Source organism: Sander vitreus, chromosome 9 (assembly GCF_031162955.1).
Source record: "Sander vitreus isolate 19-12246 chromosome 9, sanVit1, whole genome shotgun sequence".
Classification (NCBI taxonomy): domain Eukaryota; kingdom Metazoa; phylum Chordata; class Actinopteri; order Perciformes; family Percidae; genus Sander; species Sander vitreus.
In genome coordinates, this window is record NC_135863.1 from 1,663,613 (window position 1) to 1,686,688 (window position 23,076).

A 23,076-nucleotide genomic window follows, 5' to 3' on the forward strand; every position below is an offset into this window, starting at 1 on the left:
TATTGCCACTAGTTTTACACTTCATTTTTATACCTAATGTTTGAGTTAAAAAATGGTAAATGATGAATTATTTGGACAAATAGTTAAGATCAGAGGAGGAGTTTTGACAAAGTTAAGTCAGGATACTGTTTTGAAACCATTTCAATTGTTTTTTTCAAATGCTATACAATTGAATATTGGGCCATCCAATCTCTGTACGACCAAAGCGAGAGCAGCAGGTGCGGTATTACATTCAATTTATCGCACCGTTGTGACGAAGAGAGAGCTGAGCCAGAAGGCAAAGCTCTCAATCTACCCGTCAGTTTTTGTTCCTACCCTCACCTATGGTCATGAAGGCTGGGTCATGACCGAAAGAACAAGATCCAGGCTACAAGCGGCCGAAATGGGTTTCCTCAGGAGGGTAGCTGGCGTCTCCCTTAGAGATAGGGTGAGAAGCTCAGTTATCCGTGAGGAGCTCGCAGTAGAGCCGCTGCTCCTTTGCGTCGAAAGGAGCCAGTTGAGGTGGTTCGGGCATCTGGTAAGGATGCCCCCTGGGCGCCTCCCTAGGGAGGTGTTCCAGGCACGTCCAGCTGGAAGGAGGCCCCGGGGAAGACCCAGGACTAGGTGGAGGGATTATATCTCCAACCTGGCCTGGGAACGCCTCGGGATCCCCCAGTCGGAGCTGGTTAATGTGGCCCGGGAAAGGGAAGTTTGGGGTCCCCTGCTGGAGCTGCTACCCCCGCGACCCGACCCCGGATAAGCGGATGAAGATGGATATACAATTGAATAAAACACCCAAAATTCAATGTAAGTAGTGATCTGATCCTTCATTTTACTTGAGAAGAACATTGTATGGAACCATCCTTGCTATGTTTGTGTTATTTGATTGTAAGAAAACCCATATTTCTGAAATAGAAACAAGTCAAATTTGACCTGAGGACAACATTAAGGTTAAAAAAAAAAAACTGAAGTTGTACATGACACCAGAATACAACAACTGCTGCACTGCTGCAATGTTCATTGGATAAACAGCAGGAGCTTGTTGAAATACTGAAACACTGAAGAGCTTCATCTGCACCAAGGATAATAGTAACGTTAAATGGTGATGATGAGCTGTATGAGCATAAATAATTTTACCATGAAACAACAGATAATGAATTACTAAGTTAACTTATTCACTGGTATTTTAAAGGCAACTCATCTATTTAAAAGGCTGCAGCATTTACTGTAAGTCTACAGTGACACCTGCACCGTCTCCCTTCCCCTGTGGGAAAATGTTTACTATTCACACTTTAACATCCTTAGTCCCTTTGTGAAATTACATGTTATCTGGATTAGAGGCATTTCTGCGAGCAGTAAAGTGAGGGCAATGTTAATGTTTTACACTAAACCACTTAAATTCAATTTGAAATCATTCCAGGTAGCATTTCATATCTTAAACATGATATATTAGACCCTAACACCTGCATAAGCCCTGATTTAAGAGTGAGTAGAGTTACCTGTGCCAGAAAGCATCCAGATGAGAGTGAGAGACAGAATCAGCTTCATCGTGAGGAGTAAATGTGTGGTTTACTGGTTTTACTGTGGAACTACACCTTACATATGTGGACCTGTGTTTACAAAGGAGAAGAAATACTGTATGCAAATAGGAACTGCTAACTGCACATACAGTATTTTGACTTTCAAAGTATAGGGAGGTACAGCGTCACATAATTTGCATTGATCAGGTAAACATGCTCCACTCCTCATAATTATCATAATTCTTTTTTATAAAGCTTTATAGGTACAGTAAACTCAAAATTGGTGCAAATTATATCTGTTGTTTTGCTAACAGCTTATAAATGTCATTATTGATTCAAATTTCTGTTGTTTCTTTACTTAGATGTTATATTTATTTCCTGGTTTGGGCTCTGGGTTTATAATGTCTAAGGGCATTTTCACAAATCTTCTTAAATGTACCTTTTTGAGGGTATTGCATATAACTTGATGCCCATGTGTTTACGTCAAAATGTTCAGAACAAACTCAGCTTTCCATATAGTGACACCCAAAGTCACTGGACGACACAATCTTGTGAACATATATAGTCATACTGAGAAACACAGAGAGAGTTGTGTGGAGCTGATAATCTTAATTAGCTTTGTGGCAACTCATTTGGCAATGGCTTGAACGTAACGGACGTTCATTAATATCAAAAAGTTCCGAACTAAAACTTTAACATATGATGATGTTGTTGAACCAATTGTTTTGGTGCTTGAAATAAGTTTACCAAAGTCTTAGGTTATATATGATTAAAATAGTAAATAAATGTCTGAAATTAACTTTTATAATATCCCTTTTTGAGTAGGAGTTTTGTCAAACACTGTTACGCGCCGGTGCATCTTTCGTCCTCAGAGTTAAAACAGTTTGGCCTCTGTGGTTACACAGAAAAATGGTAACACGCTCTCACGGCATCTCCTCTAATGTGTGACTGGCAGTCATTGGTCTAAAGGCTCAGACATAGGCTACTAAAATTTCCTTCGGATGAATAAAGTATCTATCTATCTATCTATCTATCTATCTACTTTCCACGTTCTGCGTCTGCAGACAGCTGGAGACTTGGTACTGTTCAGCGCCATTTCGTTGTCTTTGTATTTCTTTAAAGTTGAATTATATAAATGTCGGTAACGGCGGACCTCCTCACACAACCTCTCTTCAAAACAACAGTGCACAAAAGTCACAGTTCGATTAATTCCCTAGTTTAAAGTCACAGTTCGATTAATTCCCTAGTTTAAAGTCACAGTTCGATTAATTTCCTAGTTTAAAGTCACGGTTTGGTTAGAGTTTGGTCGAACCCAGATTGGTACAGCAGAAAAAAAGGATATTTTTCTTTTCGTTTTCTAGTGTCAAAGTCAAAATACTCTTGCGGGGGATATATATATATATATATATATATATATATATATATATATATATATATATATATATATATATATATATATATATATATATCCATCCATCTTCCATCCATCTTCATCCGCTTATCCGGGGGTCGGGTCGCGGGGGTAGCAGCTCAGCAGGGGACCCCAAACTTCCCTTTCCCGGGCCACATTAACCAGCTCCGACTGGGGGATCGAGCGTTCCCAGGCCAGGTTAGAGATATAATCCCTCCACCTAGTCCTGGGTCTCCCCCGAGGCCTCCTCCCAGCTGGGACGTGCCTGGAACACCTCCCTAGGGGAGCGCCCAGGGGGCATCCTTACCAGATGCCGAACCACCTCAACTGGCTCCTTTCGGCGCAAAGGAGCAGCGGCTCTACTCCGAGCTCCTCACGGATAACTGAGCTTCTCACCCTATCTCTAAGGGAGACGCCAGCTACCCTCCTGAGGAAACCCATTTCGGCCGCTTGTACCCTGGATCTTGTTCTTTCGGTCATGACCCAGCCTTCATGACCATAGGTGAGAGTAGGAACAAAAAACTGACCGGTAGATTGAGAGCTTTGCCTTCTGGCTCAGCTCTCTTTTCGTCTAACGGTGCGATAAATTGAATGTAATACCGCACCTGCTGTGCCGATTCTCCGACCAATCTCCCGCTCCATTGTCCCCTCACTCGCGAACAAGACCCCCAAGGTACTTGAACTCCTTCACTTGGGGTAAGGACTCATTCCCTACCTGGAGAAGGCACTCCATCGGTTTCCTGCTGAGAACCATGGCCTCCGATTTAGAGGTGCTGATCCTCATCCCAGCCGCTTCACACTCGGCTGCGAACCGATCCAGTGAGTGCTGAAGGTCACAGGCCGATGATGCCATCAGGACCACATCATCTGCAAAAAAGCAGCGATGAGATCCCCAGCCCACCGAACTGCAGCCCCTCTCCACCCCGACTACGCCTCGATATCCTGTCCATAAATACTACAAACAGGATTGGTGACAAAGCGCAGCCCTGGCGGAGGCCAACTCTCACCTGAAAGCGAGTCCGACTTACTGCCGAGAACCCGGACACAGCTCTCGCTTTGGTCGTACAGAGATTGGATGGCCCTGAGAAGGGACCCCCTCACCCGTACTCCCGCAGCACCTCCCACAGTATCTCCCGGGGCACCCGGTCATACGCCTTCTCCAGATCCACAAAACACATGTAGACTGGTTGGGCATACTCCCAGGCTCCCTCCAGGATCCTTGCAGAGTAAAGATCTGGTCCGTTGTTCCCACGACCAGGGCGGAATCCGCATTGTTCCTCTTCAACCTGAGATTCGACTATCGACCCGAACCCTCCTTTCCAGCACCTTGGAGTAGACTTTACCGGGGAGGCTGAGAAGTGTGATACCCCTGTAATTGGCACACACCCTCTGGTCCCCCCTTTTTTAAAAGGGGAACCACCACCCCGGTCTGCCACTCCTTAGGCACCGTCCCAGACTTCCACGCAATGTTGAAGAGGCGTGTCAGCCAAGACAACCCCTCCACACCCAGAGCTTTAAGCATTTCTGGACGGATCTCATCAATTCCTGGGGCTTTGCCACTGTGGAGTTGTTTAACTACCTCAGCAACCTCCACCAGGGAAATTGATGCCCAATCCCCCCTCATCCTCCAGCTCTGCCTCTACCATAGAGGCGTATTAGTCGGATTTAGGAGTTCCTCAAAGTGCTCCTTCCACCGCCCTATTACCTCCTCAGTTGAGGTCAACAGCGTCCCATCCTTACTGTACACAGCTTGGATGGTTCCCCGCTTCCCCCTCCTGAGGTGTCGAGCGGTTTTCCAGAAGTACCTTGGTGCCGACCGAAAGTCCTTCTCCATGTCTTCTCCGAACTTCTCCCACACACGCTGCTTTGCCTCTTTCACGGCAGAGGCTGCAGCCCTTCGAGCCCCTTCGGTACCTTGCAACTGCCTCCGGAGTCGTCTGGGATAACATATCCCGGAAAGACTCCTTCTTCAATCGGACGGCTTCCCTGACCACCGGTGTCCACCACGGTGTTAGTGGGTTACCGCCCCTTGAGGCACCTAAGACCCTAAGACCACAGCTCCTCACCGCAGCTTCAGCAATGGAAACTTTGAACATTGTCCACTCAGGGTTCAATGCCCCCCAGCCTCCACAGGGATGCACGAAAAGCTCCACCGGAGGTGTGAGTTGAAAGTCTGTCGGACAGGGGCCTCCTCCAGACGTTCCCAATTTACCCGCACTACCCGTTTGGGCTTACCAGGTCTGTCCAGAGTCTTCCCCCACCCCCTGACCCAACTCACCACCAGATGGTGATCGGTTGACAGCTCCGCCCCTCTCTTCACCCGAGTGTCCAAAACATATGGCCTCAGATCAGATGAAACGATTATAAAATCGATCATTGACCTTTGGCCTAGGGTGCTCTGGTACCAAGTACACTTATGAGCATCCCTATGTTTGAACATGGTGTTCGTTATAGACAATCCATGACTAGCACAGAAGTCAACAACAAACAACCACTCTGGTTTAGATCAGGGAGGCCGTTCCTCCCAATCACGCCTCTCCATGTGTCTCCATCATTACCCACGTGCGCGTTGAAGTCCCCCAGCAGAACTATGGAGTCCCCGACTGGAGCCCCATGCAGGACTCCACTCAAGGTCTCCAAGAAGGCCGAATACTCTGAACTCTTGTTTGGTGCATATGCACAAACAACAGTCAGAGTTTTTCCCCCCCCCCACAACCCGCAGGCGTGGGAGGCGACCCTCTCGTCCACCGGGTTAAACTCCAACGTAGCAGCGCTCAGCTGGGGGCTTGTGAGTATCCCCACACCCGCCCGGCGCCTCACACCCTGGGCAACTCCGGAGAAGAAAAGAGTCCAACCCCTATCCAGGAGTATGGTTCCAGAACCAAGACTGTGCGTAGAGTAAGCCCCACCAGATCTAACCGGTAGCGCTCCACCTCCCGCACAAGTTCCGGCTCCTTCCCCCACAGAGAGGTGACATTCCACGTCGCCCAGAGCCAGCCTCTGCTGCCCGGGTCTGGTACGTCGAGGCCCCCTGACCTTCACTGCCACCCATGTGGCAGCGCACCCGACCCCAGCGGTTCCTCCCACAGGTGGTGGGCCCATGGGATGGAGGGAATGTCCGCCACGTAGCTTTTTCGGGCTGTGCCCGACCGTGCTCCGTGGCAAACCCGGCCACCAGGCGGCTCGCTGACGAGCCCTCCATCTGGGCCTGGCTCCAGGCAGGGGGCCCGGGCTTCCTCCGGGCAGGGTCACTTCATCCCTTCCTCGATTTTTCATAGGATTTTTGAACCATTCTTTGTCTGGCCCCCTCACCTGAGACCACTTTGCCTTGGGAGACCCTACCAGGAGCACAAAGCTCCAGACAACACAGCCCTCAGGTTCATAGGGACACACAAACCTCTCCACCACGATAAGGTGATGGTTCCCGATATATATATATATATATATATATATATATATATATATATATATATGGTATCTTATTGTGTAGGTCGTCTTTACCTCTACAAAAGCGACAGTGTGGTGATGGGCTTTCAATAAAACCAAGAGTTGAAATCCTCGGGCTCCAACAGGCATGTGAATCACAGCAACTATTTGTGGACAATAATATCCCCAAACCAAGTCGTCTTCGCCGAATAAGGAAGACACCTATTGTGGCAAGTTGAAAAAGAACAAGTAAAATAATATAATATTTAAAAGGGGTTATTTTCTCATAAAGTGTGTGTGTGTGTGTGTGTGTGTGTGTGTGTGTGTGTGTGTGTCTCAGAAATCTCAGGGGTCTTTCCCACCCAAACCATCATGTTCGACCATTGCTAGTGATGAGGCAGCATCTACTGTGGTAACCGAGGGCCCTGATTATGCTATAGAGGTACCAACATTTGTACCTAACTGGATATACTCAACTAACGTGATAACATTTTTTATCTATATATTAAAACTTTCCTTATATGTTTTCAGACGCTAAATGCCGTAGCAGCGTTGCAGAGAGTGCATCCATCGGCAGGGGGGGTCATTCACACCTTCATTGGAGGTGTTACGTTTCCCAGAGAGCTAACCCGTCCTGAGCAGATAACATTATTACAGGGTGAGGCACTCTTCGAATTCTGCGCCGAAACTACACGTCGACACACTGCGTCAGATGCGATACATGACCAAATAGATTCCAAAGTTGATAATTTACACAAAAATATCAATATTCTGGTGAATAAAGTAGACGCATTGCAGACCGCTAATACACAGTTGTTTGACGTAGTGACAGCCTTGGGTGTGGCGTTAGACAGTCACGGCAGAGGTCTTTAGAGGTCTGAGGCACAGCATCTGCAGCGAGCAGTTCGCCCTCAATACACTACTGGTTCCGTTGATAGCCATATTTCAAAAGACAATAACAAAATGAAGTGAATCAGTCATTAAGAGTCTGTAAAAAATAAATAAAAAATAACATTAATAGCAAAAATGGGTACCCCCGCCAAAAAACCTAAAAAATCTGATCAAATACATGTACACTACAGTGACACCAATGTAGATGCTTTATGTGCAGATGACTATAGCCGTGCTGTGTGCCATCACGATGCGTATATTCAGTTGTGTGAGAAACAGAGAAAAATATTCCAAGATGTACTGAACAACATATGTACGGCTGGCCCCAGTGGCACGCTTCCCCCAGAAACAGCCAACCTTGTCACCATACAGCCATCAAATCAGGCCCCACCAACAGTATATCCAGACAGACCTAGGGATTGTCTTGTCACCATACAACCCACAAATCCTGAACTGAACAACATATGTACGGCTCGCCCTAGTGGCACATTTCCCCAGGAAACAGCCAGCCTTGTCACCATGCAGCCATCAACTCATACCCCAACAGTAGTATATCCAGACAGGCCTGTGGATTGTACTGTCACTATACAGCCAACAAATCCTAATCACACAAGGTAGACATGTTTTACTAGTGTCCAATCATCAAATTGTATACGTACAGATGATTATATAGAACCACAGCCGTCCACAAGTACATACATGGGGCCACCTATAAATCCTGAGGGGCCAATAGAGTGTGGAGAGGGTCAGGTTTCTAGGATAGCATCCAGAGGGATTTCTGTTTTTAACGTGGTGGAATTTCGTCAAGCGTTGTTTTTCGAAATATTTGATGGATATTGGTAGTGTGCCAGCACGAGTGCATAGTACCCTGATGGGGTTAATCGAGAGGGCATTAGACACTGCGCCACAGGACAGTGTTTTAAGTGTTGAGTTAAGGGGTCCATCTGTGGCTGCACCTATCCAAACAGTGTTGAACTCCAGCGATGGGTATAATGTAGATACATTTCTGGAGCAAATTTCACAAGCTATGCAGAGTAACGATAACAATAGCTCGCAGTATGTCGGGAGGGGGAGGGGCCCGGCTAAAGCTAGGAAGTGTATGCCACGATAAAATATTGTCCTTAAAGGGTAATACTTTATATAACCCTATGAATACCACCTCCAATGACAAACTTTGCTTTGCTCTATGTCTGGCTCACTATGTAAACCCACAGCTGTCTCAAAGTGAGAAGATAGACTACACAAAACAACTGCACAGGGATCTTGGGCTTGAATATTCACATACGGTTTAGTTCGCAGATGTTGACAGATTTCAGAAACATTTCAACATAAAAATCGTAATATTTCATCACGGAGCCGGTCATAAAAAAACACAGATCTTCAAAACACACGATGAACATAATGTGAAAACTGCATGGTTGTATCTGCATAATGATTAACATTACTACCTCATCGAAAACTGCTTTGGCAAAACTATGAAGTGCACAGCATGTAAACGCATATGTAAATCGAAGCACTGTTTTGAACAATATAAAAGGCTGGATGCAAAACATTCACGGATGGACGGTGTGACATGTAAAGATTATGAGGCATGTCATATGACATTTAGGTACGCTAAAAAGCCTCATGTATGTAGAGCTCCAAAATGCAAAATTGCAAATCTCACGGGGTTCCCTTCCCCTCAGTGGGCACAACAAACCGGTGACTATTGATTTCATTTATTTCAGCGTTTTCTTTTTATATACATATATTTATAGTTTTTTTATATATATTTTTTTTTTATTTAGATTTTTAGTTTTTTTTCCGATCTGCGCGTGCAGCTCGACCGCTCGACCAATCAGAACGCTAGAAAGAGATGCGCATCCCCTACCCCCTTCCCCCCATTGCTGTCCGCTTATTACTACTGCCGTCACACACACACACACACACACGCACGCATATCAACTCGATAATAAAGCCGTAATGTAGGCTTTCTTTCAACTCAGGATAGGATTGGAGATGAAAAGTTTAACTGACACATAACCGCGATCGGCTCCCCAACGTTATCGGTGCCTATGCCCAGCAACCCGTTCGACCCAGAGGTGAACTGTCCCCTGCTCCGCCTTCCCCTTTCCCCTTCTCACACAGCTTCTCTGTGCACGGTACCTTCTCAGCAAGCAGGGGCGCCAATTTGCCAATTCCCCAATTCATAATGGTGAAATGATAGATGATACAGTAGAAAACCACTTCAAGGATTTTATTGCTCGTGCCACCCCCCATACGTCATGATAAAATGCTGCCCCGGGCTGCTGCCCGCATCGCCCGTGCCCAAAAACCGCTACTGCTATCATGGAAACAGTGCACTATATAGTGTGTTTGCCATTTTGTAGTGGTGTTTGAATTCTCCATGGTTAATTTCATTCACTATATAGTCTACTAAAAAATACCCATATTGCACAACTAATTTGAGTTTATATACGATGTACCCTACGTTTTACTCTGGAAAGGAAAAATGGAGCGGGCTTTTGTTTCTAAACAGTAGAAATGTAACAGGCAACATATACTTATACAACCTTTTACTATCCTCCTGAGTGCTCGCTTTGTTTCAGGGACGTATTTTTTTGTCTCGGTTTGTTTACATGATGCTTGGCGCACCTGCCTCCGTCATACAAATAACGGCGCATCTCCTGACGCAACGAGTCACTCAGTGAGTGTCCGAAATATAATTTGGTAGTGAGTGAGTGAATGAGGGAACGGTTTCGAACACAGCTAATGTCATAGAGCGTTCCATTTACCTCGGAAGTTGGAAGCCGGAGCTGGGAATGACAGCCCACCCGAGTTGAATGCGTTCCATTTAACAAGTTGGAATTTACAGTTGGGTTTGCTCTAGCCAGGTTAGCCATTGTTAGCAATACCACTTGATAACAACCATTACGCAGTTTTTTTGTGCATACAAACAGAATAACAAAATGTCCACAGATTGAAGTTGGACAGGACTATGTGTACGACTGATTAAGTTAAGAGACAATAAGACAGGAGTGCTAATAAACTGTATGTTACTACAGCTTTCACTGCTGTTGGTGCACGGAGCAGCCATGTTGGATCTGAGCTCGGGGTACTGTGAGGATGTCCGACTTCCCAACTCAGAAATCCGACTTCAGGGGGCATGTTTCCAACTTTGAACCTGGGAAATTACAAATGGAACACGCGATTATACCCATTCACTGGAAAAATAATGAAGGTAGCAGCAGTGACATCACCCATTAGTTTGTGGACTGCCATTTTAGAGCCTCGGGTTTGGCAATTTGGCCTTCGTCATGTTATTTTTTTAAATCGGACGTTACGATTTTTGGAAGAAAGGGCAAAGCTGGTGATGATGAAGCGGCCAAGCCAGTGGTGTTAATGGTTAAAATGGAGCTATGCTAAGCTAAACGCTAAAGAGGGAAGTTTGCCAATTTTAAACCCTTGACACGAGTCATCCAGTGGAGATTTAGCCTACCGGCGGGTAAACATGGACTTCCTGGTACTGCTGCCATTCATCTGCATGTACAGTCAGCAATACAGACAATTTAGCAAGCTTTTCCTTAAGTTAAGGCTAGCTTGGTTGGCAGAACACTGAACAAGACATTTTTAGGCGACCAAAATGTTCCAATTAACTTTGATGAAGTGAAAACACACACTGAGAGGGTCAACGTTTAAGACGAAAGCACGGACAACACCAAAAAACAAGTTAATTTCATCCTATTTTAATGTACACTATGTACATTAAATGGCCATGGTCAGCATCGCTATGCCTCTATCATGATTGACAGGTTGGCTTTTAGCCATGCCCCTAAAGCATCCCCTGCTTTATCATAGATTTTAAAATAAATGGGACCATAATTTACTAAATGAACACCATGCTATATTGAAGAAGACTTGAAACTATTGAGACCATAAAGTTATTATGAAAATGTTTACTGAGCAAAGTGAAAAGTAGTTTCATTTTCTCATTATTTGTTTTTCAGAGGACCATTATTGTGCTAATAATAGAATGCAAAAGCAGTTGTGGCAATGTTCTAACAGTGCAGGAGCAAATCTAAAGGGTAAATACAGATTTACTGGAGCACAAACTAATATGAATGAATGAATTTTATTGGTCGCAACCAAAGGGTAGGGTCAGAAGCTTCAGCTTATATAAGGCCCCCCCTTGTCACATTTTTTAAAATAACAAACTCATTTACAAGGAAATAAAATCGACAAGACAAAAAAAGACAAAAGAAATCAAACGGAAAGAAAAAACAAACAAAACAAAGCGAAACACGAATCTAAACATGCCTACATCATACCTACATACATGCATACCTACATACCTACCCACATACCCACATACCCACATACCTACATACCTACCCACATACCTACATACCCACATACCTACATACCTACCCACATACCTACATACCTACATACCTACATACCTACCCACATACCTACATACATACCCACATACCCACATACATGCCCACATACCCACATACATACCCACATACCTACATACATACCCACATACCCACATACATACCCACATACCCACATACCTACATACCTACCCACATACCCACATACCCACATACCTACATACCTACATACCTACCCACATACCTACATACCCACATACCTACATACCTACCCACATACCCACATACCCACATACCCACATACCTACATACCTACCCACATACCTACATACCCACATACCTACATACCTACCCACATACCTACATACATACCTACATACCTACATACATACCCACATACCTACATACATACCCACATACCTACATCCACATACCTACATACATACATACATACATACACACCTACATATACCCATTTAGGGTCAGTGCTTATATACATTGCAATTGCCACCTTAAGGTAAATAATATCATAATTAATGATGACAACCCTAATGGTAATGATGCTTATCATCATCAACATGATTATCCACCTTCGCACACAATAATAATATTACTCCATTTCTATACATATCTAGTATCATATCTTTGAACCCTTTTTTAAATTTAAAAACATTCCCGCTATGTTTTAATTCCCTTGGCGTTCCATAACTTCACGCCGCAGACAGAAATGCACCTGCTTTTCATTACTGTGTTACAGGTAGGTTGTTTCCAATTTAGGTCGCCTCTGAGGGCGTAACCCCCTTCTCTTTCTCTAAACATGGTTTGAATGTTGGGGGGGAAGTAGATTATTTCGGGCCTTATACAGAACTAACGTAATATTTTGGTTCACCAGGTCCATGAATTTCAGTGTGTTTGACTTTGAAATAAAGAATTAGTATGATAATTGAAGCCAACATTATTCACAATTCGTATAGCTCTTTTCTGGACTGTGCACACTATCTGTAGAGTAGTTTTACAGGCATTGCCCCAAACACAGTACGTTAAATATGGTAGTATCAGCGTGCTGTAGAGAGTGTTCATAGAGCTATAATTTAGGAAGTGTCTGACTTTACTCAACACCCCAATTGTGAAATCCGTGTACGTTATGCGCTGGCGCTACCCGAGCTGGCTATATACTCCGGTAAGAGAGTCGCTGCAACCTTTGGTTTTAGTTCAACAGATTTATTGACATCCAATTCCAGCAGGTGAATACAGTGCTTGTTGCTTGCGATAGTATGTGTTTGTGTGGGTGTGGTTTTCTGTAAAATGAAGAAATACAGAATATGTAACTATAACCTGTACATAACGAATGCACATATATATATATAGATTAAAGAGAAATAAGCAACAATCACTCTGCAATATACATTTGCCATGCAATAAATAGTGCTATGCAAACAACCAAACTACTGGATAGTAATGGAAATTAACACAATCCAATGTAGTAAAGAATACAGGTTATTGTGCAGTTACCTCTATTGGCCACTAGATGGCGCTCTAAGACCACAAATGAACATAACAGCGTCATACAGGTACAATAGTCACGTGATAGACCAGCGGCGTGAATGGCACGGTGAAAAGCGCTTCAACAATTAAACCAGCAACACCATCGCGAGTGCAGCTGAACTAATCCTCAGCAGGATTGTTGTAATTACCAAATATACAACACTGTGCTAACATGCATCCATGAATCAAAGTATCAACTATTGTTTCTGAATGGTATATTTGCAGTAAGTCCTAGCATTACAGTAGACATGAGCATGCTATCCTGAACTATAATTAAGAGAAATACTATCATGTTAACTACACAAACAAAGATACATGCAACGCCAGCATGGACATAAAATTGTGCACTTACGTTCTCAATAACGCACACGGTAACACAACAGAAGCTTTACACAAGTAACGTGCAACTTTAGGAGCAGCTGTACTCATGTCCGCAGCGAACTACAAAAGGAAATAGCGAAGGTGCGCAAATGCGTGAGTCCAAGGAGTGACGTAGGCTCATCGGTCCAGCAGGGAGTTTTCCACACCAATGCTTCTGGAAATTTTGGACCTTACATGGTTTACTTGTGATTTTATGGTCAATTATTACCCCTAGAAAGGTGTGTTCATAAACTCTCTCTAACTCTTCAGTTTCTATCCTTAAGCTTACATGAGTTGTTAAATGTGTTTTGCGATTTCCAAAAATCATAAACTTTGTTTTTTTCAAATTTAGAGATAACTTGTTTACATCAAACCACAGTTTCAATGTACCTAGTTCTACTGTCACCTTGTCCATTAGCTTTTGTAAACAGTCGTCTGTACAGAAAATGTTAGTATCATCTGCAAAAATGACATATTTCAATATATTGGACATGATACAAATATCATTTATATACATAATAAATAATTTTGGTCCAATTATCGAACCCTGTGGCACGCCACATGTGATGTTAACTTAACTAACTTGGACATAGCATTTCCCACTTGTACATACTGTCTCCTATTTTTGATGTAGCTCTTCAGCCATTCCAGACCTACACCTCTGATTCCAAACCTTTCCATTGTTTCCAACATAATATCACGGTCTATGGTATCAAATGCTTTCCTGAGGTCTATGAACACTCCCACTGCAAACTTCTTATCATCAACTAAACCTGTACGTTTTTCCATAAGTTCCATCAAGGCTATCGATGTTGATCTTCTTTCTCTAAATCCATATTGACAATCAATTAATAGATTATGTTTTTCCACAAAACAGTCCAGTCTTGCAACAAAGTATTCAAGTATTAATTCTAATACTTATCTAATAATTATTCAAGCACATCTGTCTTGCACGCCAGGCTAACTCAGCATTGTTTTTTGTAAGATGCTCATTTAAGAATACGTTGGTCCCCTTGAGCATTTTCCCTTTTTTTAGTATGTTCATTTTAGACTTTCTATTGGTAAATCTCACTATTATGGGTGCTATCTTGCCCTCTTCTTTCTGTTTTCTTGATTGTGGGAGGGGGTGGTAAGCTTCAATGTCCTGCTCATTTACTAGGATTTCGTTTGACTGTAAGAACTTAATCAATTAAGCGACACCAAATCCTCCTGGAGTTGTGCCTTTTCTCATTAGTTTTGCTTTCAATAACTTGGTAAACAGTGGCAGTAAACTAACAGCTACATGCAAAGTGTGTGGCACCAAGATAAATGATGCCGGATCAACAACGTCGGACTTCATCAGGCATCTCAAAACGCACCTAAATAGGTCAGTCACTCACACGCTAATGTGAAAAGAGACGTTACATTTAGCATATATCGTCACAGGTAACAAGCTAACCATCGCAAAGTGTTGTGCTAATGCTGGGAACAGGCACATTTTATCTTATAGTTAGTAGTTACTGAGGCTCAGACATCCATGGCGCACAGGAGGCGGGACGCACGGATCCATCTCCCCAGGAACAAACGCTGTGCCGGGTGGGCAAACTCATGTGATGCGTAATTGATCCCGTGGATGATTTGTAGGCTATTAAGTGAACAAGGTGTACCCGGTCCACCAAACACTGGGCCATCTTGACTGTCTTAATTCTGCACATATTTCTGTTACTGTAGTCCTATTTACTATTTCATTATTTCATCCATGCGTGGTGCAGCGGATCCGTGCACACTGTCACCTGCCGTGGAGACGCTGGCCTCACTAACCTCTCCTCCTCTGAGTCGGGTCTCCCTCACGCTGGACTCAGTTTCACTGAGCATACTAACACTTAGAAAATAAATGGCATTACATCAGTGAGTTCATACTGCTTATTGTGCGTAATTTGGACTGACACTGAGATGCATGTTGTTCTGTAACTGGTGTGGCGCTGCCACTATTCTCTTGATTTCCACTTCGACATTTCTTTGAGTGAAAGAGACGTTACATTTAGCATATATAATCACAGGTAACAAGCTAACCATCACAAAGTGTTGTGCTAATGCTGGGAACAGGCAAATTGTATCTTTATAGTTGTATCCATATGATGTGACAGACTTAGGTTAATATTTCACCAGGTCCGAGGTCTAGAGGGATGTGTTAAGTAGACCCCATAAAGTTATCCTACAGCTGATTTTGATACTGTACTGTCTGGATGGTAGCTACAGGACATGCTTTGAATTCATAAGATTTAACAGTACAGTGTTAGGGACAGATCAGATGGCCAGAGACTTGCAAAAAATGACTTGTGAACATCTCTGGTGTGCCTTAAGTAAAAGTACACAAAGAAATTGTGTTCTGAACACGTCTACTAAATAAAACAGTGTAACATAAACACAGTATAGCAATATATCACTTTCATCACAGTAAAAGTTTATTCCACAAATCACAATGAATAAAAAACACACATAACCCACATGACGGAAAACCGGAGTTCTTTGGCTTAAAGCCGCAGCATCAAATGTCATCCACCTGATATAAAACGTGACATTGAATTTAAAAACCTAGTGGTGTTTCATCAGTGCTTTCAGAGAGCAAGTGAAACTTGCTTTCGCTATGTGACGTGAATTTAATGGTTTATTCTAACAAAGTCTGATAGTCCAATCAAAATAAATGTGTTCAGTTTATCTCTTTATTGGGTTATGTACCAGGGAATGTAAATCTAACCCTGACACTAAGGGGTCTTTTTAACAGGAGGTTAAAGCTCTTCTTTCTTCTTTAGGATGATCTGCCGCACCATTTCAGCTATTTTGGGTCGGATTTCTTTGACGGAAACTTTTGGCCCCCATGCATCCACCACTTTGCCGTTTACATCAATGAGATACTTCCAGAAATTCCAGTCAGGCTCCTTTCCAGCAGACTCTGTGAAGTATGAAAGAAGAAAAAGAAGTGAAAGCCTTCACAATTTAAAAACATTATTTCAGGGGTACATTACAGTGTTTTCCATTTAAGATCCCACCCAGAAACACTTCTGAATTCTTTTCTTCCTAACTTGTTTCTTTTTGTTGTTTTTCTTTTAATGAAATCTTTTTTTTCTTTTACAAATCTCCACAGAGCTTCCAGGCAAATGTTGCCCTTAATTGGCAACAATTAACAACAACCTTTGATCCCTCCTTTTTTTCTGCATCATTGGTCAGTCCCACCCCCCTTGCTGTCCCACAATGCCTTGAGAAGTGATCGAGTCGTGTCCCACAGGGAGATCTTCTTTGTGTCAGTGGGTCTTCATGCTTACCTTGTTGCTTCCCTTCTTTCCTACCTTTTCACTTCATTAATTGTCCTCTTCCTTTATTCCTTTATTTAATTTCTACCCACTTTTATTTATTCTCCCTTACATTTTTACCTTCATTCTTATTATTCTCATTGTATCCTTTCCTTCTTTCATTTCTTTTCACTTCCGCCTTTGTTGTGTCTCTCCTTTTGAAATCAGTTTTTCTTCTCCGCTTTCCTCCCTGCTATTCTTCCCTTCTATTGTTCTTTCTTCCCTGTTTCTTTTTCCTCTTATAGTACTTTTAACACTCCTACTGCTACGATTCCTCTTGCCGCTGCTAATTATATAGGTTGTACAGCTGGCTTTGCAATAACACAGCTTTTCAATCTATTAGTTATTGAATCACGTGGAAATGCATTGAGTGTTCTGCCTTCCCACCATCAGATTTCTGTTACCAATGGCATTTCTGAATATTTAAAGGAACACGCCGACTTATTGGGACTTTAGCTTATTCACCGTATCCCCCAGAGTTAGATAAGTCCATACATACCCTTCTCATCTCCGTGTGTGTCGTAACTCTGTCTGACGCACCCACCGCTCGCCTAGCTTAGCACAGATCCTGGAGGTAACCGGCTCCATCTAGCCTACTGCTCCCAATAAGTGACAAAATAACGCGGGACCTAACGGGAACTATATTCTCAGAATGCGAAGCACTGCTACTTCTGCTACATGGACGGCGTGATTTGCTCGCAGCACCTGAGAAGCCCCGTGTTGAGGAGCAGAGAGTTCGCCTGGAGTTAGCACTAATCACTCCGCACAAGTAGCAGTGCTTCGCCTTCTGAGAATATAGTTCCCAGTTTGTATACGGTTAGAAGATGGCTGTGTCTCATGCAACCTTGTTATCTGTACACGCTGTGACTATACAAATCACAACATGTAAATAGGAACATGTTGGCGTTATTTTGTCACTTATTGGGAGCAGTAGGCTAGATGGAGCCGGTTACCTCCAGGATCTGTGCTAAGCTAGGCTAGCGGTGGGGGCGTCAGACAGAGTTACGACACACACGGAGATGAGAATACGCTGAAGTCCCAATAAGACGGCGTGTTCCTTTAACATTTCCCCCTAATGATGTGATCCAATGTGTCAATTTGTAATTGAATTAATACATTATAATTTCGGACTCTTTTGCTTAATGAAGAAAACATCTTCATGTGATTGCAAGAACAAACTCACACCAACACCATCGCATCTCACTCACCAACAAGGTACTTGTAGACGTTGTTGGCTCCGGTTCCGACGACAGCGATTTTACTGAACAGAGGGAAGGAGACCCCGTAGACTCTGCGCACAAAGCTGTCGATCTCCTTGTCGCTGCCGGGCTCCTGCTGCCCAAACTGGTTGCAGGGGAAGGCCAGCACGTTGAAGTGATACGGCCCAAAGTCCCGCTGGAGCTGCTGCAGGTCTTTGTAGTGCTCCTCGGTGAAGCCACATTCACTGGCTACATTCACCACCAGGGACACCTAAAAGCCACAGGATCACACTGTGACAACACCGCAGTAGCAGCCCTGGCAGTCACAAAACAGTAATCAGCAGCAAATGGGAGACTGTAGACAGCTGTTCACATACTGTAGCTGAATGAGAGCAGATGTACAGAACATGCTCTGTGCACATCATCTGTTAGTTTTGTTCGCTTGTGTTTATCTCAGGCTACATTTACATTGCTACGTTTTGGTTTAAAAACTAATATCATTTTCAACATTTACACCTCGCATTCACACTGCTCTGGCGTGTACGAGCCCCTAAACCGGAGAAATTTGAAAACACTTCTGACTCGTTTTGGTTTGGACTCTCCGCAAACGGAGACCGTTGGCAACATCGACACTGACGCCAGTGTTTCACCGCCTTATTGGTTTATGACGTCTCGTTCTCTGAGACGAAGCTACTAACATTACCATGGAAACTACCAGCAATGGGCAGAGTATACATGCTGCCTCCTGTTGACCCTGGCACACGCATGCCCGGTATACAAGCATTTTGATGAGATCTGAGGTTTGGGCGTGTTAGTTTAAACGTAGATTAGTTCTTCTACTGGAGCTAAAAACACTTGTGTGCACGGAGATCGCTTTTGGCTCAAAACTCTGCTTAAAAATGAAAAAGTAGCAATGTAAATGTAGCCTCAGATACTGCCATGAAAGGAAGGACAGCATATATTTTCTATTTTCATACCAGGGTCGATCTTAATTTAACAACACGTACACGACAGATGGAGCTTAAAAAGATAATGTTTTTTAACATGTTCAATATGATGATTTTTTTACCACATGAGATACTATGACGTATATACACTCCTACATGTTTTATCTATGTAAGAGTAGCCTGGATCACAGGAAGTATATTTTCATGATACAACTCTCTGTGTGTTGCCGATCTTAGAATCCCTTCCCTAGCAAGTTACATATAAAATATAAATCCTACATAACATCGTCCCGTACCCACAGGACATCAGACTTACTTATTGATGCACGCACACAGTAGTGTCCACAAACTTAGTCCCATGAGGGGAGAAAGGAAAGTCTGATATCGTTCCACGTTAACGCCTTTTCTCTCTCGCTCGATACCGCTGTGTCCAACGTTACTAGCAGGTAGAGCGAGTAGAGCAAGTAGACGATGACATCGTCCATCGGCACAACCCTAATCCATACAGCCTATTTTTCCTGTATGTGCAACAGTTATATGTACATATTTGTTTCTGTAATTATTGTTTGTTTATTTCATATTAATGTTTAATATATTTATGTATGCACCAACAACCAAGACAAATTCCTTGTATGTGTTACTTACTTGGCAATAAATCCTTTTCTGATTCTAAATACTTCTTTACCAAATGAGATGTTGCATGTCTGCTGAGATCAATGCTTTTATTGTTTACCTTTTCATGTTAAGTGTTAGTGAAGTGGTCATGCATACACCTGTACAGATACACAGCACAGAAACAGTTGAGTGTGTTAGTGCAGGTTATTACAGCTTTGTGCTTCATCTCACAGTCAATCAGGAATTGTTTCTGCAAAGGACGGGAGAGCAGCTCATCACTGGAAAGGTAAACACATGCGTTCTTAGATTTAGACGACAGACTGACAGTTTGATGATCCCATCATCTAGTGCTGACATCTAGTGTCACCATGAAGAAATTCAATTGTGATGTATCTAAAAAAAAAAATCATGGAGTTATGTGCATAATAGGGCTGCACAATTAATCGCAATTTTATCGAAATCGCATATGGACTAGTGCAATATCCAAATCGCAGGGGGGGGCGCAATATTTGTTAAAGGCAAAATATGTGTCAAACCATTCTAAAATAAAGTACTGTGGTGCTGCAGAGATGTCCCGGCCTACAAATCGTATCCTACAGACTAAAGAAAAAAATCACACTTCAATCATTTTTTTTTTCAATGAAAATGAGAATAATGATACAAAAACGATCATTCCCTCCAATATCGTGAATCATATCGCAATCGCAATATCGGTCAAAATAATCGCAATTAGATATTTTCCTCATATCGTGCAGCCCTGTTGCATAAGGGACCGTTAGGTATTTATGGAATAGACCACTGGAGGAAAATAGGGGAGGGTCATGAGCAAAACTTCAAAGTGGCTTGTTTGGTGCATATTTATCCATGTAGCTCCATGTAGCTCTTTCAGTCTCGGCCCCTATCGCTAGCAGATGGGTTCCTCCCTATTTAATCAGCCAGACAATTTGAGACCGTGGGATTTCACAAACTGAATAAATCCCGCTCGCACATATAAACACAAAACTGCTTTGCTAGCTCAATCGCGTTGTAACTAAGACATCTGCTGAAAAAAAAAAATTGTATTCATTAGCGTGATTGCCGTACTGCTTAGTTCAAAAACATCCAAAACACCGTACGAAAACATAGCTGACCAGACGCAAGCTTTTATTTTGAAAAGCCCAAACTCGGGCCGCAGACAGTACCGGCCGGTAGCCGGGAAGGCATGAGCCGGGAGGTCTATCCTTTCGGTGCCGGTGATTAGTTGTGAAAATATGCAAACGACAGCCTTTTCAAGGCATTTGAGAAGGAAGAAGTGGTAACATGCAAGCTCCCAAATTGACGCTCGTCTGAGAAATGGAGTTTTGGATAATGTTCCGCTTCGGCAAGCTTACCTATGATAAAATATACAATGACCGAGGAAGCCTAGTGACGAGTCCATAGCAACCAGCGTTGAATTACCCAGTGTGCTTTGCTGAATGGTCTCAATGTTTTATTGTTTTATTTCATGTGAATACTAGTTTACTAGATGAGTAACTTAGTATTTGAAGTAATGCAGTAAGGCATGAAGTGATATTTAGTTTCCATGCGTATTGTGTTTCCACAACAATGTTAGTGAGTAAATCTACTGAAATGGCCACCACACCATAACAGAGGAGTAGGATGCGTCAGATGAGAATGCAGAGGTTTACCTCGTGGCTTTAGAAATACAATGGTCTTCTATGCATTTTTGCCAATCGCAAGCTAGTACAATAATTTGTTGGGGAGGGTCATTCGAAATGTAGTTCTGATGAAGGGAGGGTCAGGTCTGTTTTTACTTAAAGTCCCAAAACTCCTCCGGTGGCACCTCAATTAAATAACGATCAACCCTTAATAGGTCCTATACACAAACCGAATCCTTCACAAACACAATGGCACCTTTTCTTAAAACAACAGTGAACTTTATATCAAATATTTAAAAATACAAGTACTGCAGCAGATTAATCCGGTCTACTGATCCGTACCTGGTTTGAATGAAAACCCTACGCTCCTGCAGCTGCAGGGGCTCTGCAGGCCTCTTGCCACGTAGGCTAGCGGGGCTACATGATGGGACATCCCGAGCAGGCTACAGTCAAAGTGATCCGCTGTAGTAATAGGCTACTGTGTTAGTTACAGGCTACTAACAAAATGCTAAGTGGGAGAACTTAGTAAAAACAAATAAACATTCCCATGCAACATTTATTCATGTAACCGGGTGACATGCAAAGAGACTCCGGTTACAGTATAGACTCTAACATCACCTAGCATATATAACGTTATGCCACTGTAATATTCATCTGTTCAGATCCAGACTTACCGAATCCCGGTATTTTTCCAGGGATACTAACTTCCCCCTGCTGTTCACTACTTTAAAAGTATATAAGTCTTTCTGTTTGCTCTCCGTGAGGCTGAATAAAGTAATTAACACGGCGAGCGCTCTGGGAAGCATCTTTACAGTCAAACTGCCAACGCAACAGCGGAGAAACTTCTCAAACTCCTGGGGATCTCCTCTCCGGTCCGTCGGTCAAGTTACAACAGATAAGGAGGACACTTCCTGGTCCGCCCGTCACTTACAAAATAAAAGTCTTGTTGACGAGTTTGTCTTTCTGTTGTTATAAATTTCGTTATAAAATTAAATTTAAAAAAAAAAGAAAACTTGAGTAAATCAAAATTATGAAAGAAAAATGTTTCCTTTAAATTTTTTAAATTTCAAAAAAATTGACAAAGGCCTATTAAGTGGGAAATCATGAAGTAGTAAATATTCTAATTTCGACTAACGTTATTTTTAGTTTAAAAAAAAAGCACTACCAATTTTTTTTTTGTTTCATTTCAGTTATTGTTACCTAAACAAAAACCCTGTAAAAAGTCGTAAAAGTCCTTTTCATCACAACCAGTGCAGGACATTGGACACGAGGAGTCTCAGGCTTTTATATTGAAGGCGTATTGAATACAGTAGAGCTGAAACATGATCAAAAACGTGTGCATCTCTCACTCTCAGCTCATTAAGGCATGCATACCATGGCCTACTTTTTTTCTGGAGGAAAACAAATGAACACATGCCAAAAATAGAGAACAAAACCTTTTTCAACAAGTGGCTGTGTCTATCTTTGAGTAAAAGGACAGATGCTTCTGGGTGCAAGATACAATCATAGAAATAAAACAATATTTCTTTTGTTTTTATATCTGTGACTACAATGTTGTTTTAACTCTTTTAAGTAAATCTGCTACATTTCCAATCGTTCGTTCCAATCAGATTTTTGGCAATTATACAACAGGATTATGAAGAGAAAAGAGATGACAGCTCTGGGATTATACTATATTTTGAATTGCCTTGCTTTGCATAACCCCGGAGTAACTTTAACACTATAGCCTAATTATGAGGGAGCATATTTGTTGAAAACATTTTACTTAACTAGGACAGAAAAACGAGCAAAAATGACTTGTTTTGGCAATTTATGTAGAAACCCATGCAAAATATCCC

General features: G+C 42.7%; 1 protein-coding gene across 1 annotated transcript; it reads right to left on the reverse strand.

Annotated features, from left to right (window-relative positions):
• Window positions 1–15,933: 15,933 nt before the first annotated feature.
• Window positions 15,934–22,119, reverse strand: gpx7 (glutathione peroxidase 7). Its single transcript, XM_078258308.1, has 3 exons — window positions 21,913–22,119; window positions 18,049–18,310; window positions 15,934–16,443 (listed from the first exon to the last, which is right to left on the reverse strand). Exons 1-3 carry the CDS (start codon window positions 22,042–22,044, stop codon window positions 16,280–16,282), a joined length of 558 nt encoding a protein of 185 aa, XP_078114434.1. The 5' UTR covers window positions 22,045–22,119; the 3' UTR covers window positions 15,934–16,279.
• Between the last annotated feature and the right edge of the window lie 957 nt (window positions 22,120–23,076).